A 22,355-nucleotide genomic window follows, 5' to 3' on the forward strand; every position below is an offset into this window, starting at 1 on the left:
TCAAAGGGGCAAAAGTGAAAGAAATCTACAATGATGAAATTTATTTAACTTTAGGTTAACTCCTTCTGCATTGAATTCCTATGAAATACATCCTGAGCGAAGGGAAACCCTACTATAAAACAGAGCAGAAGTAGAATCATGACAGAAAAGCTGCAGAGGAAATAATTTCACAAAGGAAAAAAGTGTTCCATTACTGCTCTCACAGCCGTAAGAACATTCCAGCTGTCTCGATCTCAGGGGTTTACTCTAGAGGTAGAATGGGTTGAACTGAATACCTTTTAAGTATGTTACCTATACTGCTGAACCTGCATGCATAAATGGAGTACAAGTAGAGTATTTCTGCTAGATTTTTAACCCAGTTTTATTCACAGAGTTGATTCACTGAAATGCCCACAAGCAATTGTATCAGCTCAACCAAACGGGCAGCAGAAGGGCTGAAAGAGCTTCACTTTTTGTTTGCCATTCAAAGAAAAACTTGTATATATTAACACTGTTTTCAGACCCCACTGCAAAAGCTGTGTGACAGCTCTATGGTTTCCTGGGCCAATTCAGTTTTCAAGAACAAGTGGGCATGGCTGCCTTTTTTTAAATGCCTAAAAATCTGACAAAATCAGCTCTGAAGTGCATGTGTGCCTCCTTAGAAAAGGAGAGAATGCAGATAAATTTAACAGAAACCAACAGCACTGTGATTCCCATGGATCAACTGCCAATATGACAGCAATACTAACAGATCTAGTATTCAGACAGAAATGAACTCCAGTCAGAAACAGCTATCAACACACTAGGGTTGCACATGAGAGGATTTCTCAGTTTATATCTGATGGACATTTCACAGGATGTAGGAGCGTGTATGCATGCGGATGCAGATGCACACACTCGCAAGATCGATGGCTTTCAAGGGCCTTTTCACTTCCATATTCTCCACCCACACACTTCTCTTTTGCTACATTTTTAAAGAAAACTGACTATTTTGGGGCAAGTACTGGGATGTCTTTACTAATAAAAATACCTCAGGTCTTAACCTGTTAAAATGCAGCTACTGTGCAAGCCAGTTATTCCCTAGGAATAACAAGCCTGCTTCCAAAGGGAGCAACAACAAAAGATAAAGACAATGCTACCACACACACAAAGACAACTAAATACAAGAATACTTTAAAAAAAAAAAACAACTACTGTTATGTATACAGGAATGGCATAAGTACGTAGGCAAGTTAACAAGTTTACTCTCCCACATGCAAAATATGAGTAAGAAAGGCAGTATCACAGACATGTAACATGGCAATGCACATGCATTTTGTCTGTAGGCAGCAACAGCAGCCCATTCAGCTGCTGGGGCTCCAGGAGTACGATCAGCACACGCAAAACATTTACCTTGTGCTTTAAAAACAAACCCCAAATAACACATGAGTTCTGTGAGAGGAACTACTGAGGTAAGGAGGAACTGTAGGGTGAATATCCTCCTGTATTTCTCAAGCAGTGGAATGGGTCACATTGACAATGAATCAGACTAGGTTTTGTTAATATTTTAAGGAGACATCAAATGCATGCAAACACAATAATGCTTTTTGTGAGCCCAGGATGAATCCAATGTGCTTGCAAGAATTGAAGTCAAAAACCTTGACCATGTTATACAAGGGAATAAGAGAAACAAACATGAAAACATACCGAACTGCATGCCCCAGTCACCAAGGTAATTGATTCTTGTTACTTCATGTCCCAGTGCAACTTTGAGATTTGCTATAAAATTTCCTGGTAAGGAATCAAAATTGGTGCCATTATTCAGGACTGTACATATTCTGTGATTTTCTAGATCAATTTTCTGGTTTTGTATGACTTGCTTTCCATTTCCCTTTTGAATACAATCAGATGAACTGCTCCACAGAAGCTAAAATTCTACTAAATTCAACTAAAACTCTTCAAAACTTCAAGCAATAATCTTTTAAGCAAGGAAAAAAATAAAAAAAGACTTCGCATTTGAGAGATGCTATGAAATGTCTCATACAGTTATGTATGTTTGTACCACTGTTGTTTGCATATATTACAAATTGTATAGACATGAAAAACACTTTTTAAGGGCTTGTGTATTCATAAATACACGGCAGCACACAACTCCACTTCCATAGCCAGGTAACCTCATAGTAGGAGGTTAAGCAAGTACTGAAACTCACAAACTGCTGTTTATTGTGAAGTTACACAGAGAACACTAAGTTGTTGAGCAGTAATGAGCCCTTCAGCTCATACACTATGAATCTAATATGGTCTAAACTGAATATCATGTAAGTACACCTTTTTTCTAATTGTTACTGCAACAAAAATGCTTCATTTCTTTCCTGAGCTTTGTTACATTACCAAATTACAAAGAAATATGTGTATTCCCTTCTCTATTCCTCTGTGCTTCAAGGGTACTTTTCAATCAATAGGCTGATACAAAAAGGATGCAGAAAGTTTTATTGTCTTCTGTTACAGGAACACCATGCTGTGCTGGGCAGTCTCTTGCCATTCCATTCCCTGTAGGCACTTCATTCTCTTTCTGAGACAAACATCCATCTACAGAACTTTTTTTAATTTTTTAAATATTTTTTTCTATACAAAAGGGTCCAGAAGTGAAACAAAGAGCCCAAAATACAACAATCAGCCACCAGCCAATGGAGAGGCAGAATTATTCACTTTACGTAGCTAATTATTATACATGCTACATTATTAAAAATAATATGTTGTTAGCTCTACAGATGCTGTGGGGTATTCTGCTAATCTAGAGATTTCATTGAGAGGAAAAAATAAAAAGAGAACAGTAATGTTTTCTGTATGCCGTTAGAGTACTGCACAGTAAACAAATTAATTATTCCCATTACAAATGGCAGCAATTGTGTTAGCAATACTGGCATCAAGTAATTAACATATAAAGGCAAATGCTTTCCAAGACAGCCACTGAGCCATAACTATGTGACTGCTCCGCAGTCCAGTGCAAATCAGACATTTAAAATTCAAATGACATTCATAACACCTCAGTGGAAACTGCACTGGGTGTCTTTGTGGAATGATTTTGAACTACTTCGTTTAATGTTCGAAGGCATAAAACTATATTAGGTGTGACTTAATAAATCTGCCAGCAACATACCATGCTCCTTCCTCACTGCATAATGAGTAAAAGGCTTTTAATTAGCAAGCAGAGCCTGACACAGCCAGTCCACGAGAGGAGTGAAAGCTTAGCAGCAATCCCCTGTCAAGTGAATCACAAAGACAAAGCAGCCCTTCTTGGACACACAGAGATGCACACTCACCTATGATGGTGGAACGCAAGTGTCCTATGTGAAACTTTTTGGCAATATTAGGGGAGCTGTAACAAATGTTCACAAATAACGTTTGTTCAGTGTACAAGACTGCCACATTGCCTAAACAACTCGATTCATTTGCACAGCCAAACTGTCACAAACCCACAGTTTTCCCTTATAATTCTCTGATTAGCTTCTGTTCCAGACAGCACACCTCTCTATCAAACGTTAGCAACCACTAAAACAGTAAAAACCAACACAACAAAGCCCCCTAAATTCCAACTGTGCAAGTGACAAAGGACTTATCCTACCTCCCCACATTTTACATGTTTTGGCCATACAAGTCATTCTCTTCACACTGTTATTATAAACAAATCTGATACTGGAACAGGTGAATTTGTATGCAAGAATCAGTATCTTAAACCACAACTTCTAGCAAGTCTCTTTTTCTACACAGGGAAACGGCATATCTTTATGCTGAAAAAGCTTCCAACACTGCTTTACAATGGTCAGCTTCTCTCTTGTATTTCAGTTCAATTTAAGCTTCCAATAGTGGCATATTATTATTATTTCTTAAGCATTTACATGGAAAAATACTACAAAATAGTTAAGCTAGCTCTTTATAGGTTGTAGTTTCTTATCAACAAAAAGAAACAGTGTGCCCACAACTATTTGTCCTCTAAAACAAAATGGAAGCAGCCCTAACATTCACGTTCCAGATTCAAGGTAAGTGCTCACTTTCTGACTAAGGAAGCCTATAAAACAAGTCTAAGTGAATACAGATTTTTTTAGTGCATAAGGATATGAGAGTCAGACACATCTATTTCCATGAGCAGATGGCCACAAAGACAATTTTACCAGCCAGAATTTCCAGGGCCAGAAATTCAGAAGATTTATCAAGACAAATGCCTTGCTACTGTGGTGAGTCAGGAATTAATACATTAAGGAAAACTAAGTAACAGGTTAGGAAACTGAAGTCCAAGGGTGGGTGTTGCTGGCTAAAAATTCAGATGATGTTTCTTGATGACAAAACAGAAGAAACCTACTTGAAAACTGAATGCTGCCATATACTAAATGAGAAAGAGGAATGACCTTTTCAAGCACCAAAAATATATTCTAGGGAAAAAAAAACCCTCAATTCCCCAGATAAAACACATTCTACTGGAATATAGAACTCTTCTACTTGGCAAATGTGTCAGAAATAAACACAACTGAATACAATGTCATAAACACGCTTTAATTTCACAGGCATCACACATTATGGAGATGAATAGCAATTGTCAGACAAGGCAGTTTTCCTAAAGGACTCATCACGTGTGCTTACCTGAACTCAACCACTGCCTTTTGTTTAGGCACAGTAGAGAAAAGTTCACTTTTTGTTCCATATTGTGTGCCATCTTTCTGCACCTGCTGCAGAACAGTCTGAAGCAGAGGGAAGACAAAAAGAAGGAAAACAAGTTTCAACAACAGAAAACGCAGTCAGGAAAACTTTACCAACCCCACAGAAGTCTGATCCCACAGCCTTTTTTTCACATTAGCAATTAGGTGGTCAAGCAAACAAGATATCGTAGCAGATGGAAATGCCATTAAATTTGTAAAGCTGAATCTGATCAGTTAAGAACATCAGAGAAATTGTAAACAGAGATTTTGGTTTAAATCTGCATTGATTTTGGTGAAAACTTAAAAGCAGAAAATGTAGGTCTTACTAAAATCACTGGTTTAGTTGGACAACATGAAAGGGCAAGAGAATCACCCAGAAGTAACTGGTAGGCAGAAAAGTCAAGCCAGTTAAAGAGTGTGGGTAGAACAGGGGCCTCATATAAACGAAGGAGTTCTCACATAAACAGGAGTCTGAATTTACTCTGACAGGACCCCTGCCATGCCTAATTCATGTAACACATTTTAAATAAAATGTACTGTGTAAAACTTCTGAGCAGTAGACTTAACAAGAGAACGTATATCTTTATGTACTCTGATGTTCTCAGAACAGCTGGGTTTTTGTTTTTTCCTTCCTGAATTAGTAACAGAAGCTACATAGCAAACCTTTGAGATCCCTCAAAGCGCCCTCCCTCCCATGAATAAATCTTACCAAGGCACACTTCAAGGAATTTGGCCATTTGTGTGAAATTTCTGTAAGTCTTGTCAAAGTTTTTGCCAACATGTGAATGCAGGCAATACCCACTGAGCACAGCATGGCCCAATCACACAGGCCCAACCAACCCCCTGGGACACAGGAGATCCTTCACAAACTACCTGTGACTGAAGGCCTGCAAAAAAAAAATCCCGTGTGCTGTAACTGCATGAACACCTGCTTATGCAGGTTACCTGAACAGCACACTTTTATTACTCTTTAGGAAATCTGAGACAGAAGTCCAATAGTCCCTGCCTTCATGATTTCTAAAGCCCAGCTAAGAGACAAGACAGTTACTGAAAAACCCTCTTCATCAGCTCACTGCAGGTAGACTGAAACAACAGCCTGAGTGGGCACCTAATGGTCTGAACATTCTTAATAACAACAGGATAGAAAAACTTCAGCCAGGAGTTCATGAGAGGCAAAACCAGAAGAGACATAGCTACTTCTAAATTCAGTAATATAAATTTAAGCTGCTTCCATTTTTTGTTCTAGTACATAAGGCAGATTAATGTACCTATTTTCTTCTAGTTAATTTACCATCAATGCTCACTGTATTTCTTTATTATTCTTTAGAAAAAACAACTGCTTAATATTCTTCTCTTTTTGTGTTGGAGGAAAATAAGCTCACAGAACAGAGAAAGAGAAAAAACAGGAGACCTGCAGGAATTCAAACCTCCTCAGAACTACAAATCACTTAAGTCCACAAGGGTTAAATAATAAAAAATGAACACACTCACATTCTACTAAAACTGCTAGATTTTTCTAGGCACCAAAAGCCATCTTGCTTTCTATTCCTCGATTGCCAAAACAGGCCACCTATTTAGTCCCCATGTGGCAAAACATCCCTTTACCCCTTTCCCTACTTGCAAGCCTGTAAATACACTAGAAAGCATCTGTACAAAAGCATGTCTACTTTGAAAGTATGGAAACTGCCTAAAATTCCTTAAAACAGTTCTTCAACAGCTTGAAAGCAGTTTGTGGAAAGACGAATCCTATGTTAACTATACTATCAGCAATGCATTCATGCAGCCAGTTAATTACCTGCATGCACCCTATATGAACTCAAGTGGAAATCTCATTCCATTGAGTGGAAAGTTGTTGGTTTTTTTTGTTTTTTTTTTTCCACCCACCCCTGAGGTCATCTTAAAATTGTTTGGCAATAGAAATCAAAGTAGAATAAGTGAGCTGTGCTTGTAGAGAAACCTTTAATGCAGTGGTCATTATGACACATAAGGTAAGCTAGACTTGCACACACAAATCATCAAATTTACAGTATATATGTTTTCCTTACTAGTGAAAGCCACAGTTTAGTCATATCTCCTTAGTGATATAATGTAAAATTTTGTGCTCTACTTCCACATTTTTTCTAACAAAACTCAACTGTGCCAGACATGTAGTTTTGCTTGAACCATTATACTGACAAGAATCCACCTACAGACAGCATCTTGTCAAACTCTGCCCAGGAATAAAATTCAACACCAACACTGTTCTTTCAGCAAACTGTCAGCTGTTATGTTTGTGACGGATTACAGACAGCTGATGAAAATCTCAAGAGATGTCTTTGGTAACAAATAAAGCAACTGATTAATAGGAATGCCTAAGCATTAGCAATTCACCAGAAGAGACTTATCACTCAGTAAAAGACAGCTATGAGCTCAAGTGATTCAGTGGAAGTCCTGGTAGGACACTTCATGAGTATTAGCTAAGATCTGATTTCCTACTCAGAAAGCTTATTTTCCTAAGACCACAGTGTTGCTTCCATAAGAACTGCTTAGATTAAGACCCTGAAGAACAACAGTGGAGCTTGCTTCCCAAGTTAGTTCAACTGGCTTAACAACGCTTTCATTCACTTCCCAGTCTAACAGTGCCAGCCAGACACCTGTCCTTATGAAGCTCTTGCAAATAATCCAGACTGAGTGCAATTGAAACACTGCTCTTATAGATTGAGCATGCTAAATTACTGGTTTAACAAATTAAGCTTTCAGTTTCAGTCAGACATTGGCCTTTAAGAAACACATCTTCCTTTTTGTTGTTGTTCTAACAGTAGATCTGTAGTCAAATATTGTTATTTCAGATATCTTTTTATCATCCTTCCTATCTAAGCAAGATTCTTTATATGCAAGATCAAAATCTTGAACTCAAAGTACCTGGCAGAAACAGGGAAGAAAGAAAAGAATGTGGTTATCACAAAGGGTAGATACACTGTTTCCTCAAAAAGATACACCTCGGTAACCTTCTTTCTGAATTCTAGGCCTACATAATGGAACAGCATCAGGGATCCGTGGAGAATATTGATGAAAAAAGCAGTTCTACATAGAAAATATCTAAAACTGAGTATTTCATATTCAGGAATTTATTTTTACCTTAACATGCCTGAAATATTGTACTCACCTTTGCTAGCAATTCCCTGTTTATTGTAAAGTTTACTGTTCCTGGACCAGTGCTGATTTCACTCACTACAGCATCACATTTTAGCTGTAAGAACAAGATAGAACAGTCACTCCCCATGAAAACAAGTAGACAGGGAAATTTTAATTCAATCCATTCAAAATTTAATATCCACACTGGATTAAATTAACATGTTATTTATCTGATTGAAAGCAACCATAAATGGATCACTGAATCAATCCTGCTGATAATGATTTGATTATTTCTAATCCATGCTTACTAGCTCTGACTACTCAGTGCAAAACTCAGCGTGAAACATCACACATTCATTCTCAGTCCTCGCACGTGCCCAGTTTCTGTTTCATATTGACTGTGAGCGACCTCCTCTTTAAACAAATTTCGTTTATTTACATGTTGAGAGTTTGGGCCTCTTCCTTACTAAACTAGCTATGTTTGAGAGCCAAGAAATTTCCTACAAAAACTAACAATAAAATAACCAATCACACACAACTTGGTTAATGCATATGAGAGAGACAGGCAAGCTGTTAATTCTGACTGAAGCACACCAGCACAAGGAAGAAATTATACCCATTTTATATCTTTTGTGTTTAGAACATGATTTAAACACGAGGTGCAATCACAGTTAGGCTCTAAGTTCTTTAACTTTTATAAGCTCCAACAATAACAAATTCTACTGTTTATTTATGAGCTACATGAATAAATATTTTTTGTATTGACTGAGAATTTCCCACCTTTCCATTTTACTGAAGGTCCTTTTTGCCAACATTAAGAGGCAGACAGAAAAATTCCCAGTGCACTTGCTCCATACTATTTGCTCTGCTAAACGTTTTCTACGTAAGTTGTCATTAGTCTTCCAGTGTTTTTCATCTCTCTTCAGTATGAGCGCTCACTTGACCTCTCCATAGCTTTAAGAATCTCTCTTCCAAGTACAATATAATTCTAGAGTAACCAGACCTCCTCATGCCTGAGACTTGGGTCAGAGTGCCTTTATGGTAGGTAGAGGCACACAGATTAAAAAATAATAATAATAATGAAAAAACTTCCCCCTCAGCAAAGAACTAACAGTTCAAAGATGAAGCAAAAAATCTCCAGACAAAAATCAAAAGCCAATGAATGTAAGACCTTTCTGACAGGCAATTCTCAGCATATCAGAGCATATTATGCTCCATTTAGCATCACATTGCATTATTTAGGCTACGTTAGTCAACAAAAACTGTTTTAGACTCACCTATTCTAACCTAAATATCCACATTTCAAATGCTGTGACCTATTTCCCTAAGACAATACTATTGAACCCTGAGGCACTATCAACTGCTTATCACAACAAAAACTCATCACTGCATACATTTCTCTACTCCAATGCTAGTTTTGCATATAACGGTTCTATTTTGTTTATTTCTACACTGCTCATCTTCTTTGTGGAGTGATGATGCGATTAGACTAAAGAAAAGATAATAAATGCACTACACAACAACAGATCAATGATATTTTTTTCCTTCAGTTAACCAGCACAGTGTGCACAATTTGGAGGCTTATATTGATGGTCTGTACCTTTTTGTAGTTACGACGGTTTCTCCCTGTACACGAGTCTCTACACATGAGACTCTGTGGCCAAGGTTTATTTACTGAGCCACAACCAATAAAGGAGGGAGATACATATGCAACTCTCTAATCACTGGGAACCAGACTGTTTTCAAAGTGACAGACTAGACACTTACAAAAGAATTGCTGCCATGATGTTAGTCGCTTGGACAGAATGCCCACAAAGGCTGTCAAATTCCTGGAGGCTTATAAAACCTGAGTGGATTTCAAAACTTCTGAGCAACCTCATCCAAAAACTGCCAGCAACCTACAGGTAACTTTTCCTGAAACTCTTTCAAACTCTGTGATTCCAGGTCATCTTAATGCTGCTTCAGAACTTTCAGTGGTACATCTGTCTGAGCAACACTACCTCTTGCTCTCAGTCAGAATATTCACCTATTACAAAAAATGATTCTAAGGTACGGAGCTCTTCAACATCTCAGCAGTGAAGAATGAAATGAAGAAACAGTTCAGCATCTCAATAATATTGCAATTGTTTTATTCATCCTTGTTAATTCCTGATCAAATAGCAACCCTACTGACTGCTTCTAGAACTTCTTTCTAAATCACATAAATAATCTTTTTTTGCTCTTTTATTTTCTTGCTAGCGCCTCTTTGCAACTTTGCTACTGCTTAGTTTATGTTCCTCTTCACTGGCATCAGCCACATCTTTGTAGATTGTGAAGGATCTTTTTAAAACCCTAGAATTGCCTTTCTGATCCCACTTCCAACTTAATGCACGCCAACTCCTCGAAGACTTTTATTTTCTTCCCTGTCCCTTCTGTTTCTTCAAGGCTTGAATCACTCCTGGATATCTTGTTTTGTACACCTGCTGCTTCTTTGTTATACTGTAGTTACTCTGAATGCCTCAGCTACTACCGTCTCTCATGGCCTGGAATGGCCACAAAGACACTTCTCTTCTAAGCAAACCTCGATCTCAAGCAGCCAGTGATTGGAAGTCTGGCCTGATAAAGGTAGCATACCTTCTCAGCTAGCTTCTGAGCTCGAAGCTGAAGATCTTGTGCCATGTAATCTCTAGAACTGCCTTCTTCTATGGAAGCAATGGAAAGCTGGAAATCAGCATTACGCCTGAATAAAAGAACATAAGAAAATCAGGGAAGAAATATATTGAAACGATGAGGAGATTTGACAAATCCAAGTTGACACAGACTATGGCAAGTCCAGTTGGCAAGCATAACCCAGTCACAGATGTGGGAATACACCATGGTCAGAAAAATACATCTGAAGACTCAGTATTACCTTCATTCTAACTAATACAGTGCTAAAATACATACAGCAAGATTACCAGTTCAGAATAATAAAGGTTATGCTCACGAATAGTTGCCATTTACCTGCTATTACTATTACACCTCTCAAGCATGACATGAAGCAAAAAACTCACAATATATTCACCCCAAGGTCATTGACATTGAAACATTTGCCATTTAAGCAATGCTTATTTTGAAGCAAACATTTGTTTGGAACTTGCTTGAAAAAACAACAACAACAACAGTGGTTTAATTGGATTTGAGCATCCTACAATTGGGCTGGTATGTCAGTTTAGGGCTTTCTGTGTTTCTTTCTTCTTAAGACCCGTTAAAGCCTCGCACCAACAAACACAACAGTGATCAGCACAGCAGGACTAAACGCAAACACTACCGTTTTCTGGAGACAGGAACCGCAGAGATGGACTTTATTAAGTTCTCCGGTGGCAAATCCAAAACTTCAGAGAGCTACATTTGGAATAAAAGCACAAAAAGCGTTAGCATAACGCAGACGCCAGAAAAACCCCGCTCCCCGCTGGCACGAAGCGCTGCGCGGTCTCCTCGCCGTCCAGCAGCGGCGGGCAGCCCACCTGGCGGGCGATGCTCCTGCGAAAGGCACAGGCCGCCATGGCGGTGCTACAGGCGGGAGGTCAGCACCGCCCCTTGACCCCACCGCTCCGCCCGCCGAGGGCCGCCCGCCTTTCCGCGAGAGGAGGGGCTTGGCAGCCTCCCTACTGCGCATGTGCCCAGGGTCAGCGCCGGGCGCTGCCGCCCCTCCTCCTGGCGCCGTCCGTCCGTCCATTAGCGCGGGGCTGGCGAGATGAGCGCGCGCTCCCTCTCCAAGGTGAGGGCGGGAGGAATGACGTTGTTTTCCGCGCTCCCACGGCGGAGGGAAACGTACGGGCGGAGGGCGGCTGAGGGGAGCCGGGCTCCAGTGTTGCAGCCTCGGGTCTGGTACTTCCTGTGGTGGGGCGGTGATCGCATAGCGCCTTTCTCTCGTGTTTCCCGCTGAACTGCGAGGTGCAGCGGGAGCCTTCCGTACCGTGCAGTTACTGCTGTCGGGAGCGAAAGGAGCTGCTTCCAAACCAAGCTCGTTTTTAACCCAGAGCGAGTGGATTTCCCTTTCCAACCAGCCGTTGCTTTTACGTATATGAGTAGTGAAGGGTCCTTGCATTGTGTCCGATGTCTTCCATGTAGCACTTGGCCATCTTACATACTGGCCTCTGCTACGCTGAGTGGTGTTTGGAAATACAACACTTGTAAAGCATTCAGTGGACAGCATTTATATTTCATTTGACTTAAGCAGAGATGAGGGTCACATAAATGATCCGAGGGTTGGAACATCTCCCCATGAGAACAGGCTGAGAGAGCTGGGGTGTTCAGCTTGGAGAAGAAAAGGCTCCAAGGAGATCTGAGAGCAGCCTTCCAGTATCTAAAGGGAGGCTGTGAGAAAGAAGGGGACAGGCTCTTTAGCAGGGTCTGTGGTGATAGAACAAGGGGAGGTGGTTTCAAAGTAGAAAAGGGAAGATTTAGATTGGATATAAGGAAGAAGCTTTTTGCAATAATAAGAGTGATGAGGCAGTGGAACAGGTTGCCCGGAGATGTGGTGAGTGCCCCATCCTTGGAGGCATTCAAGGCCAAGCCAGATTCAGAGCAACTTGATCTGGCTGTTATGTCCTTGTTCCTTGCAGCGCAGTTGAACTAGATGGCCTTTAAGGACCCCTTCCAACTCAAGCAGGTCTATGATTCCTAAGACTGTTTTTCAGAGGCCAGTATAGGCATCGGTGTTAGAGTTCATATTTGGACCAGAACAGAAATAACATGTCCAATATCATCCAACAGACCAGCGTCCGTGAGCAATATTGAACATCACTCTGGAGCTTTATTTTTACTTGATCATTCTTTTACCATTGGCTGAACTTATCGCTGGTTGAGTTCAGTGGTCTTTGTTTATGCAAGTGTCTCAGTTGGGAAATAAATGATTGGATCAGTCTGTATGTAGACCTTGAACATGTGTGGTTTTTCTTCATTCTGGCTCTAGCACAGTAACCTCACAGTGAGAGTTGGGGGATGAGGGGAGACCACGCTACGGCCTTCTAGTACTTGGGAGCTTATAATGGGAGGTGTCTCTGCCTGTAGCAGTGGAGTCGGAACTGGATAATCTTAAAGGTCCCTTCCAACCCAAACCATTCAGTGAATTTCACGATAATCAATAGACATCAACTTTTTACACTGATAGTGTTAAAACAAAGGGGAATGGTTTTAAACTAAAAGAAGGGAGATTTAGATCAGATATTAGGAAGAAATAGTTGGGTGTATTTTGTTGGGGTGAAAGGACAAAGTCTTATAGTAAGGGTGGTGAGGCACTGGAACAGGCTACCCAGAGATGTGGTGGATGCTCCATCCCTAGACTTTCAGGGCAAGGATGGATCAGGACCTGGGCAACCTGATCTGACTGTGATGTCCCTACACATTGCAGGGGAGTTGGACTAGATGACCTTTAAAGGTCTTGTCCAACTCTAAGGATTCTATAAATAGAAAAATAAGAAAGTCTTTACTCAGTGGGTAGTGAAATACCAGCACAAGCTGCCCAGAGAAAACCAGGTTGGTTGGAGCCCCTTGCAGGGGGTTGGAACTGGGTGGACTTTAAGGTCCCTTCTAACCCAAGCCATGCTGTGATTTTGTGATTCTGTGATCTTTTCTGAGTTGGGATGAACTTGGCCTCTGTAGGTAAGGGGTATCATTGGCTTCTGTAAATGACTGCATTATTCTGGATTACCTCCGTTCATCCCAGCCTCTTGCTTGATTTTATTTCTAACTGAACCTTTAATGGGAAAAAACTCCATTGATATGTCCCAGGGGAATCATTTCATCTTATTTTTAAGCTTATTGAATGAGGGTGCATGAGAAGTTCAAGGATTCCTTTCTTGCTGCTCTATCTGATGGATGAGCTGAAGAACATAATTGAAAGGTGAACAGGTTCCTCACAGGGATGCTGGGATACTGCATCCACTGCTTTTCCATCTTGAAACAGGAAAATAAAGCACAGCAAACAAATTGGTATCTGTAGGATGCTGGCATTTCATTTCTAGTTGTTGGTTTAGTGGAGCACTAAGTTTAGCAGGGAGCAAAGTGGCCTCAGGAGTCACAGTCAGATTGATGCTGATTTTGAAGCTTTTATTTTTCTTGCTATTCTCCAGGGCTGCTTTGTTTTTAAACCAAACCCCAAGAGGAGAAAAGTGTCTCGAACAACAGGTTAGTACGCTTTGCTATATGTTGTTGTGCTTTGAAGGGGTTAATCCTGGAAGCTTCAGTCCTGGTTGAATTCTGTCATAGCTGTGTGAAAATGGCTCTTTGATGTCAGTATTGGTGAAAATTCATTTCTTCAGAGGTACACAAGCAAGTAGTTGATGAATGTGGGGTTTTTTTGTCTTGAGACACCAAGATTGTATAGCTAGCTCTATTTTTGCTTTTTTTTTTTTTTTTTTTTTTTTTAAACAAAAGAACTCATTTCTATGCTACCTCAAGTTATTTCCTGACTGACAAATGATTGAAGACTAGCACGGGCCACTTAAAGCTATGGGATTCAGAAATTCATTCAATTTGTGGTTCTTATCCTCAATAAGTTTCTCTTATCCTCAATGTAGTTTCTTTTCCTCAATAACCTTAAGCAAAAGCCACGTGTGGACATCCCATGTACTTTCTTGTATATATTTTTCTCCAACCCAGAATGTGTTATATAAAGTCTCTTGTCACTTGTGCAAGACTGAATGGGATTGACTCTTATTGGAACCATAAATAAGTTGTTGTTGGAGAGTAGCTCAGGAAAATTGCTGATCTTATTCCCAGATTTGAAGCTTTTTGATCTTTCCTGGCAGCACCAGAGCGGTCAAGAAGTGTGACAACTTGTGTATTAAAAAAAAAAGGAAGGGAAAGTAGTATGGGCAGACTTCTGGTAAGCACCACAGGTTCATTTATTACCAGAGGGTTTTAAAACAACACTTGCTTCAAAATTAGTCTCAAGTTATTTTTTTTCTGTAAGGGTTGGCACATCTGTGCCTCATGGAATGAGAGGTAGGGGAATATAATCCAGTCTCTCATTCCAAGTCATTGCGAGGTGAATACACTAACAATCCAGACCTATGCACTTAAACCACATTGGAATTTTGTAATTTACAGAATATGATGTTTCTGTTTTTGCAAGATTTGTAATACTTGGGTAAATCCTCCTCAACATGTTCCAGTTAGCACATACTTTGTCACCAAAAAATGAATTTGACTGAACTACCCCTAAGAGAGAAGCAGAAGTGAGCTGCTTTGCCCACTAGCAGCTTTTGGTGAGAACACATAACTTAGCTGTGCATGTGATGAATTTGGAAACCCAAACTTGAAAATGTGAAGTTTCAGTTGTGGTTGATAATAATCTTCGACCTTGCAAAGGCCTTCTGTACGTGTTTGCACCTATAATTTGAGTTTTGGTAGTACAGAAAGAATATTATGCTTTGGTATAATAACAAAAACACAGTGGCTACGATTCTCTTCAAAAGAATAAGGCTTCTGCTATCAAAGTGTGTTATGTATTGAAGCCATTTTTCTTAGGGATGTAAATCAGGTGTTAATTTAGGGAAGCCAAGGAAAACGGAGGATTAGGGATCGATCTCATTCATCATTGGGCTTTTAATGATTTGGAAGATTGGATGTGCTCATCACATGGTTCTTTAGAGATCAGACCACAGCTGTTCCTCTGCCGAATGATGGGAAATGGACCTTATAGAACTTTATTTAAACATCTTTAAAAAAAAATTTACCTTTTGCTGCAAGACAGTATTAAAGATAATAGACTGCTTACTCACCTTCAATCTTTGTATTGTTCCAAGTAATGCTAGAGAAGCCTTAACAGCTTCACCAAGCTTGCTAAATGCATGCTGAGAGTGGGACGGGCCCTATTTTACTTTATTTCTTTCATTTTTAAGGGAAATGTAGACCGTGTGAAGGTGGTAGAAAAAAAAATCACCAAGAGGGATGTCACTCAGTTTTACTAGTTTCTATTCAATCTCAGATTATATTTTTGGCTCTGCCTTTCTTGTTGGCAGCTAGTGGAGAGTTTCTGTACTCAGATTTGTGAAGCAGAGGAGCACCTGGGAAGCCAGATGCATTCCAGAAATGTGTCAAGACACTGTGTTACCAAAAAGGATCTGATTTCTGAAGGCTTGAAGTCGTTCTAGATCAATCTTGGACATTTTGTTTCTCCTTTCTACAAGCAGCACCTATAGAAGTGAGAGGCAATTTGGAGATGAGGCCTGGTTTGAGCTTAAAGGTTTTGTTGGCATAGTTAGTTAAGGTGATGTATTTAAAAATAATAATAATCTGTATTTCTTGTAATCTAACAGTTCTTTCACAGTATGCTTTGTTGTCATCTGGAAATTGGTATTAACTGTGTTAACCTGGGAGAGATGAGAGAGAAAGGATCTTTGATGTATTCTTGCAAGCCTTTGTGCTTCATGTCTGACTGCAGTAGTGATGGAAGGTTGCATATTTAAAGGGGAAAGCTGACCCACAAAATTTCCTGAAAGAAGGGAAAGACTTGTTTTATTTATTTATTTTGTAAAATAATAATAACAATAACTGCTTTTTGCCCTACTTTAGCCTTTAGCTATCTGGGACTTGAGGTGGAAGCTAACTCTTCTACTTTTGCCTCTGTAGTTGGGCAGTACATCCTATTTCTTCCCTCATTTAGTAAAATACCAGCAGTTAGTTAATTGGCTAAGATAACAAGCTAAGCTCCCTTACATGTTTTTATATTTGTATGTATTTATATATAAAAAAATATTCTTGCTTCAGTTGAGTCCTTTGTTTTCTTCTCAGCAAAGAATGTTTTGCCTTGATAATCTTGTCTGTGCTCGTGTTTATTTTCTAGCTGACTATTTCAGAGAAGGAAGCAGTGATTTGGAGGACAGTGAGCTACGGTTTGCTACTTGCCAGTCATTACAGAAACAGGTCAAATCAGAAACAGAGGTGAGTCTTGCACCTAATATGGAAGCAGCATTTTGCATTTATAACAGTTCTGCTTACTTCTTTGTTTGGTCTTTTATATATATTTTTTTACATGCTTAAATAAGCAATTTATTAAAGCAATAAAAGAACCAGAAATATTGACCCAGGATATAATAAATACAGAAAATCCATCAATTACATATAACCTCTGCTCATAGCACTACATGCTTTTGAGGCTTCAAGCTGCTTCTTCTAACTTTCTGTTTTTAGCAATTGAACTTTTTATTAATTCCTGGCATAATTTTGTTGTTTTTTTTTTTTTTCCTCTTACCTCCAATTCATTTGTGTGCTTGCCAGCCCCCTAAGGATTTTAAGCTCCCAGTGTCCTGAGTGTTACAGAGCCCAGCAGCTCAAGATTCACAGTGGACTTATGTGAATATAACTGCATGGGTGTCAAATACTGAACGACACAGCTGTACACTTAGTCTGTTGAATTAGTATGGACTGTGTCAGTGGGTTTGTCTGGTGGGGATGGGAGTTAATTTCGTACTGAACTGTGGCCTCTTAATTGTGTGTTAGATGGCATGCTGTTGTGTTTGAATAGCCAGCTGGCTTGTATTATAGTATTAATAATTGCTTCCGTACAGCAGGGATTTCCTCCTCTATTTGATGTCAAGGATTCTGGGCAAGAATTCCATATTCGTCTGCCTACTATTGGGCACTGAACGTTGAGGGTTTTTTTTTTCCCAAAGTTTGTTTTGGGATATACAGTAGTAGCCAGCTGGATGAAGGTTACGGTTTAGACCCTTAGGCTAAACTCATGAATTCCTCTAGTTCTCTCTCTGCTGTTCCACAATCCGCCTCGCTTTGACTAGTCAGCACCCTTTTCAAACCATACATTCAAAGTAATCAGAGTGTGCAGAGCAGTGCACGGTGTCACAGTGCTGATTGCAGGGCATACACAGAGGCTTCTGGAGGTGTATTTGGCATCTACCTGCTGTCTGCTTCTGCTTGACAGGTTAGCCACCAGCACTAGCAGAAAGAAACTGTCTTGTCAGTTGCACAGTGGGATTACGGGGAAGACAACATGCTGTAGCCCCTTCTGGAAGACCTTTTCTTAAGTTGTCTTTGTTTGATACAGTGTTGTCAAGGATTTTGAAACAATGCTTCTAGGTAGCAAGCAGTGGCTGCAGGGTTTTCAGGTCGATGAGGATTTTTTCCTAGTGCTCTGTAAGGATTTGCCTCAGAATGGCCATCATGGTAAAAAGCTTCCCTTAACTATGTAGAAGCACAGAGTCATCTGGAAAATCATAATTATTTCTCCTCCTAAGTCTCCTACCATTTTTCTCTATGAAGGAGTGTCACAAATACTCTTTCTGTTCTTTCTCCTCCTGGTAGAAGACACTTCATCCTAAGCTGACAAATTGATATGAGTATTGCCTTAGTTTGATTAGTTTGGTTAACCAAAGTGCAGATTGCCTGCAGTTATTTTTGCTGCTATACATAAAATTTTATTCATCAAGCTTCTGGGGTCTCTGTAATGTTTCCCACTGAGTTCTGAATTACTATCCTTTTATCCCACACTTGAAAAACTTGGAGGTGATAATTGTTTCTACATGGATAATTGTGGTGATTCAGTTTGGAAGATGTTTAGTGTGAGCTAAATTTCTCTCTCTTTACTGTGAGGGTGGTGAGGTGCTGGAACAGGCTGCCCAGAGAGGTTGTAGATGTGCCTGGAGGTGTTCAAGGCCAGACTGGATGGGGCCCTGGGCAACCTGGTCTGGTATTGAATGGGGAGGTTGGTGGTCCTGCATGTGGCAGGGGGTTGGAGATTCGTGATCCTTGAGGTCCCTTCCAACTCTGGCCATTCTGTGAGCTGCTGCTCTGTGTAGCACCACTTGTAAAGTCAGACCAGGTAGCTGAGAGTTTTACCAAGTCGAGATTTTATTTCTTCAGTAACTCTGGTGTAGTAAACCTGATCCATGGTAGAATTTTGGACTGTTGATGTGGACTTATATTCTGGGGATTCTGATAGTGTGCTATGAAAGGCTAGCAGGAAATTGACCAAAGTTTTTGCCAGGGTACTGCTACCTGATGATTTGTTGGCAGGCTCAGTGCTTGTGCTGGTGTTTTTCCTGTTCTCTGGTTTCTAATGGAGGTACTGAATACTGAAGAGGATACTTGGGAATACCTCCAAGTACTTTGTTGAGGAGCCCTCAGCCTTTGTTTATCTATCATAAACTGGGCTGCAGTGGTGGCATTTGGTGCTGACATCCTTTTAGGCTTCTCACATCATGAAAAGCTGGTAAAAGTACTGTACTCCTTTTCAGATTTATGGAATTTGTATTTTTGACCTCTTTTGTTCCAGTGTTGCAGACTGCCTTGATTTTAACCACTGCTTTCAACAGTCTTGCAAATGTTGTTATACATCAAGGGCTTTCAGAAACATTCACTTCTTCAAAGGTGATAAATTTCAGGCGTACTTCAAGGAACACGAAATCCCAAGTGCAGGGCTGTAGCATGGTTATTTTAGAGCTGTAAGGTGCAAATAATGGTTTTCAGTCTCTGGTTGTTAGTACTGTAATAGTGATTGAACTTCCAATTCAATTTTTCATCTTGTTTTTGAAGTTTCCAGAGTAAGCAGTGTCATGCAAGTAAATGAGCTGGTTGCCTCAGATGCAGAGCAGACTAACATACGTAGTGGAAATTACCAGAATACTGCAAATAACGAAGTTATTTTGACAAAAAACAAAACCAAACCCGATGGATTTAAGGAAGCTACGTAAATGTGTAGTGCTATGGCAGTCTGAATTTCATCTTCAGAAGAAATAATAGAAACTGCAACCATGCAACGTGAGGACTCAGAATCTTGTTGGATTGGCTCAGTGGAAACCTGTGCAGTAACAGTTAGAATCTCATGGTGTGTTGGATATGGAAGATGATGCTCTGAGGATTGTTGTGGGATCTATAGTAATACAGGAATTAGTGTGACGCTGTTATAAAGCTGATGGCATGAACTCATCTTTTTAAAATGTCACACTGCAATTTCCCCTCAGTTACCATATAATTTATCTGGTATCAGCTGAGGCAGACAGTCAATATCAAAAAGGTCAATATTTTTGAGTAAGTAGAGGATGAAAAGGCTTTTGTGTACTCTCTTACCAGTTTATCAGCCCTTCACGAGGGGTGCACGAAGAACTCTTGTCTGTAGTTAAAATGGAGCTCAGGGTTTTGAGCAGGCATCGTGTGCAGCATCCTGGAGATGTGGTCTTGCCTCTCTTGGTAGCTTTCTCAGCAATAGTGCTTGAGCCAACCTTTGTGACTTCGTTTAAAATCAAGTTCACAGCTATGTGCGTCACTTCTTGTTTCTAAGAAAAAAACACTACTGCTACTCCAGATGTAACACTGGAGTTTTCAGGAGCAAACTGATACAGGAAAAGGGTAGGAAAATTAGGATATTCTGGTGTTTCCACATTTGTATAGATGAAATTCTTTTTGTCTCCTTACAGCAAATAGAGGAAGAATTGAATGAACAGTTATTTGATAACCTAGTGAGTTTTTTGAGGCGGTCTCATTCTGCATTCCAAGAGAAGACAACAGAATGGACGTGGCGAATGAAGTCCAGAGAAATCCCTACTGCAGCTCTTGTCTTAGGTAACTTCTTAAAGATGCATTCTGCTATGTCCATCTGCACTCTTGCAGAGCCTTGAAATTGATACAGAGATCAAAGAGAATCGTTTCACTTATTTACAGCAATCAGTGCAGGCCAGGTCAGCTTCAGAAACGTTAACAGAGATTGCGCTGGGAGAAGGAAGCAAGAGTTGACCTGCTTCCATTTTGCCTGTATGCTTAGTACCTTAGTGCAATAAATCTGCTTCTTCCTTGGAGGTTCATCTTAGGCAACCAGTTGTGATTTGGTTTTTTTCATGATGCATGGAGATGCTTTGATTCTATCCCCATATCTGGCGCTGATTTCCTTGGTGGTTTCTATGACTAATCCCTGTGGCACGGAATTATACAGCTTCTCTATTTCTGATATATGTTAATGAGTTGACTCTTGCAGAGCATCTTTACATGTAGGAAAGCAACATCTTTATCTTGGAAAAGGAGCAGAGGGTGAGAAAAATAGCCGAAGGCCTTACGACTGAAGTTAGAGAGGTTCTGAAGTCGGTTTTTTTTTCCCTTTCAAACAGTTGTAACTGTAAACCTAAACCTGGTTCAGAGCAACCTGATTATGTTTTTGTTGGTTCATAAACCTGTGCCACAGATGTATTATATCAACACTTACAAAGAGTGGAGGATTAGTCTGCTTTTGGAACTAGTAGAAAGTGAGAAGTTCCTGCTCTGAATATTGCTGTGGAAAAGAAGCTATGATTTGCCCTCTGGAGACTCCCCTTCACCTATCCTTTTTTTTTTTTTTGTCTAAAGATGTTAACAAAGGCAGTAAATGTTGAGTAGGTCGTAATTAATTCAGACTGTAGTTCATAAAAACTCACAGTAATTTCCCTACTTGCATAAGTCCCATGCAGATTCAGGTCTCGAGGGTCTGCACTGCTGCTCTCCTAGAGAAAGTGAATTTCATCTTTTTATCTGTAGGATTAGTTGCCTGTGGATGTCTTTGAGGTTATGAGTGGCAGGGAAATTAGAAAACCAATCCTATTCCCTGCAGGTTTGCAGCCTTGAGAAATCTTTCATTAAAAGTAAGGGAAAATTCTCCATTAGGCATCTTTACAGCTCCCTGTTCCTTTCAGCTGACTGGTATTAATATGGTTGTTCAGTCTTGTGCCGTTTTTTCATCTGTCCTCATAGATGAAGTGATGCTTTTCATTCCTTCCTTGAATATTTGTGTTAGCTCTTGCTTTTTTTTGATCTGCAGCTCAGATCAGTCACCATGGCCACAAGGAAAATATGCAGTTAAATCATCTTTCTTTTAGGTGTGAATGTTACAGATCACGACTTCACCTTTAGAAGTCTCTCAGAATTCCTTCAGAATAATGTTACTCCTTACATAGCGTTGCTGGAAGCCAAAGATTGCCCAGGTAAATACTGCAATAGCTTTGCTTCTTCATCTGAATAATCTGTCAATTAATTAGTAATTCTAGTTTTTGTCCCCAGATGTCAGAATATTGAGATGGAGAGACTTTGAACACCTTCAAAAGATTTGTTCAATCCCACGATAATACAGCAGGAATTCTAGTGGGCTTTAAGATGTGTGTAATTCTGTCTCAGACAGTGAAGATTGAAATGCTGTTTGGTTGTAGCACGAGTGTTGAGAGCGTGCTGCTTAGTGTAGTGCATGCTAATATTGTAGGTTGGCTTTCCTCTGGTTTGAGCAGTTGATGTATGGATGCATTCCATTTTTAAATGCTTACCCTCACATTATTGCAGCAAAGAAATGGGTAGAAAAAAAACTGTCCCACTCCTTATTTGAATATCAAATATTGTTTAAAAATGAAAAGATTTAAATAATACATCGCAGCACCTCCATATCTATTGGTGGCCTTCTAGTTTATTTTCAGGTCATTCTGTCAACAGGTGTGAAGTTTAAGAAAGGGGCCACATCTTAGTGTGAATTATTGCTGTCTATGTAGAAAAGTGAAAAATAAAAAGTTGGGGAGTTTCTTAGAGCATGAGTTGGGGAAGTGCTAAGGATGTAGGCCACTAACCAAAAGTCTTCATCGTATTTCTAAAAAATGTGTT

At 39.8% G+C, this 22,355-nt stretch overlaps 2 protein-coding genes across 3 annotated transcripts in view; one reads left to right on the top strand and one right to left on the bottom strand.

Moving 5' to 3' along the window:
* The window catches only part of RARS2 (arginyl-tRNA synthetase 2, mitochondrial), a 33,084-nt gene extending 21,757 nt beyond the window's left edge, over positions 1-11,327 (bottom strand). The window contains exons 1-7 of the mRNA XM_042818747.1: positions 11,252-11,327; positions 11,056-11,129; positions 10,380-10,485; positions 7,798-7,881; positions 4,597-4,694; positions 3,282-3,337; positions 1,666-1,749 (exon numbers count right to left, since the gene is read on the bottom strand). Of these exons, the coding sequence (XP_042674681.1) occupies positions 1,666-1,749; positions 3,282-3,337; positions 4,597-4,694; positions 7,798-7,881; positions 10,380-10,485; positions 11,056-11,129; positions 11,252-11,290 (541 nt within the window). The 5' untranslated portion in view covers positions 11,291-11,327. The remainder of the gene's footprint in view (positions 1-1,665; positions 1,750-3,281; positions 3,338-4,596; positions 4,695-7,797; positions 7,882-10,379; positions 10,486-11,055; positions 11,130-11,251) is intronic.
* Positions 11,328-11,418: 91 nt separating this feature from the next.
* Positions 11,419-22,355, top strand: part of ORC3 (origin recognition complex subunit 3) — a 38,132-nt gene continuing 27,195 nt past the window's right edge. For both annotated transcript variants that reach the window (XM_042830351.1, XM_042830359.1), the window contains exons 1-5: positions 11,419-11,505; positions 13,862-13,916; positions 16,579-16,676; positions 20,165-20,309; positions 21,590-21,694. In XM_042830351.1, coding sequence (XP_042686285.1) covers positions 11,482-11,505; positions 13,862-13,916; positions 16,579-16,676; positions 20,165-20,309; positions 21,590-21,694 — 427 coding nt within the window. In that variant the 5' untranslated portion in view covers positions 11,419-11,481. The remainder of the gene's footprint in view (positions 11,506-13,861; positions 13,917-16,578; positions 16,677-20,164; positions 20,310-21,589; positions 21,695-22,355) is intronic.

The sequence above is a fragment of the Centrocercus urophasianus genome, unplaced genomic scaffold (genome assembly GCF_019232065.1).
Source record: "Centrocercus urophasianus isolate 14NV4802_14NV808 unplaced genomic scaffold, USGS_Curo_1.0 seq_10, whole genome shotgun sequence".
NCBI lineage: Eukaryota > Metazoa > Chordata > Aves > Galliformes > Phasianidae > Centrocercus > Centrocercus urophasianus.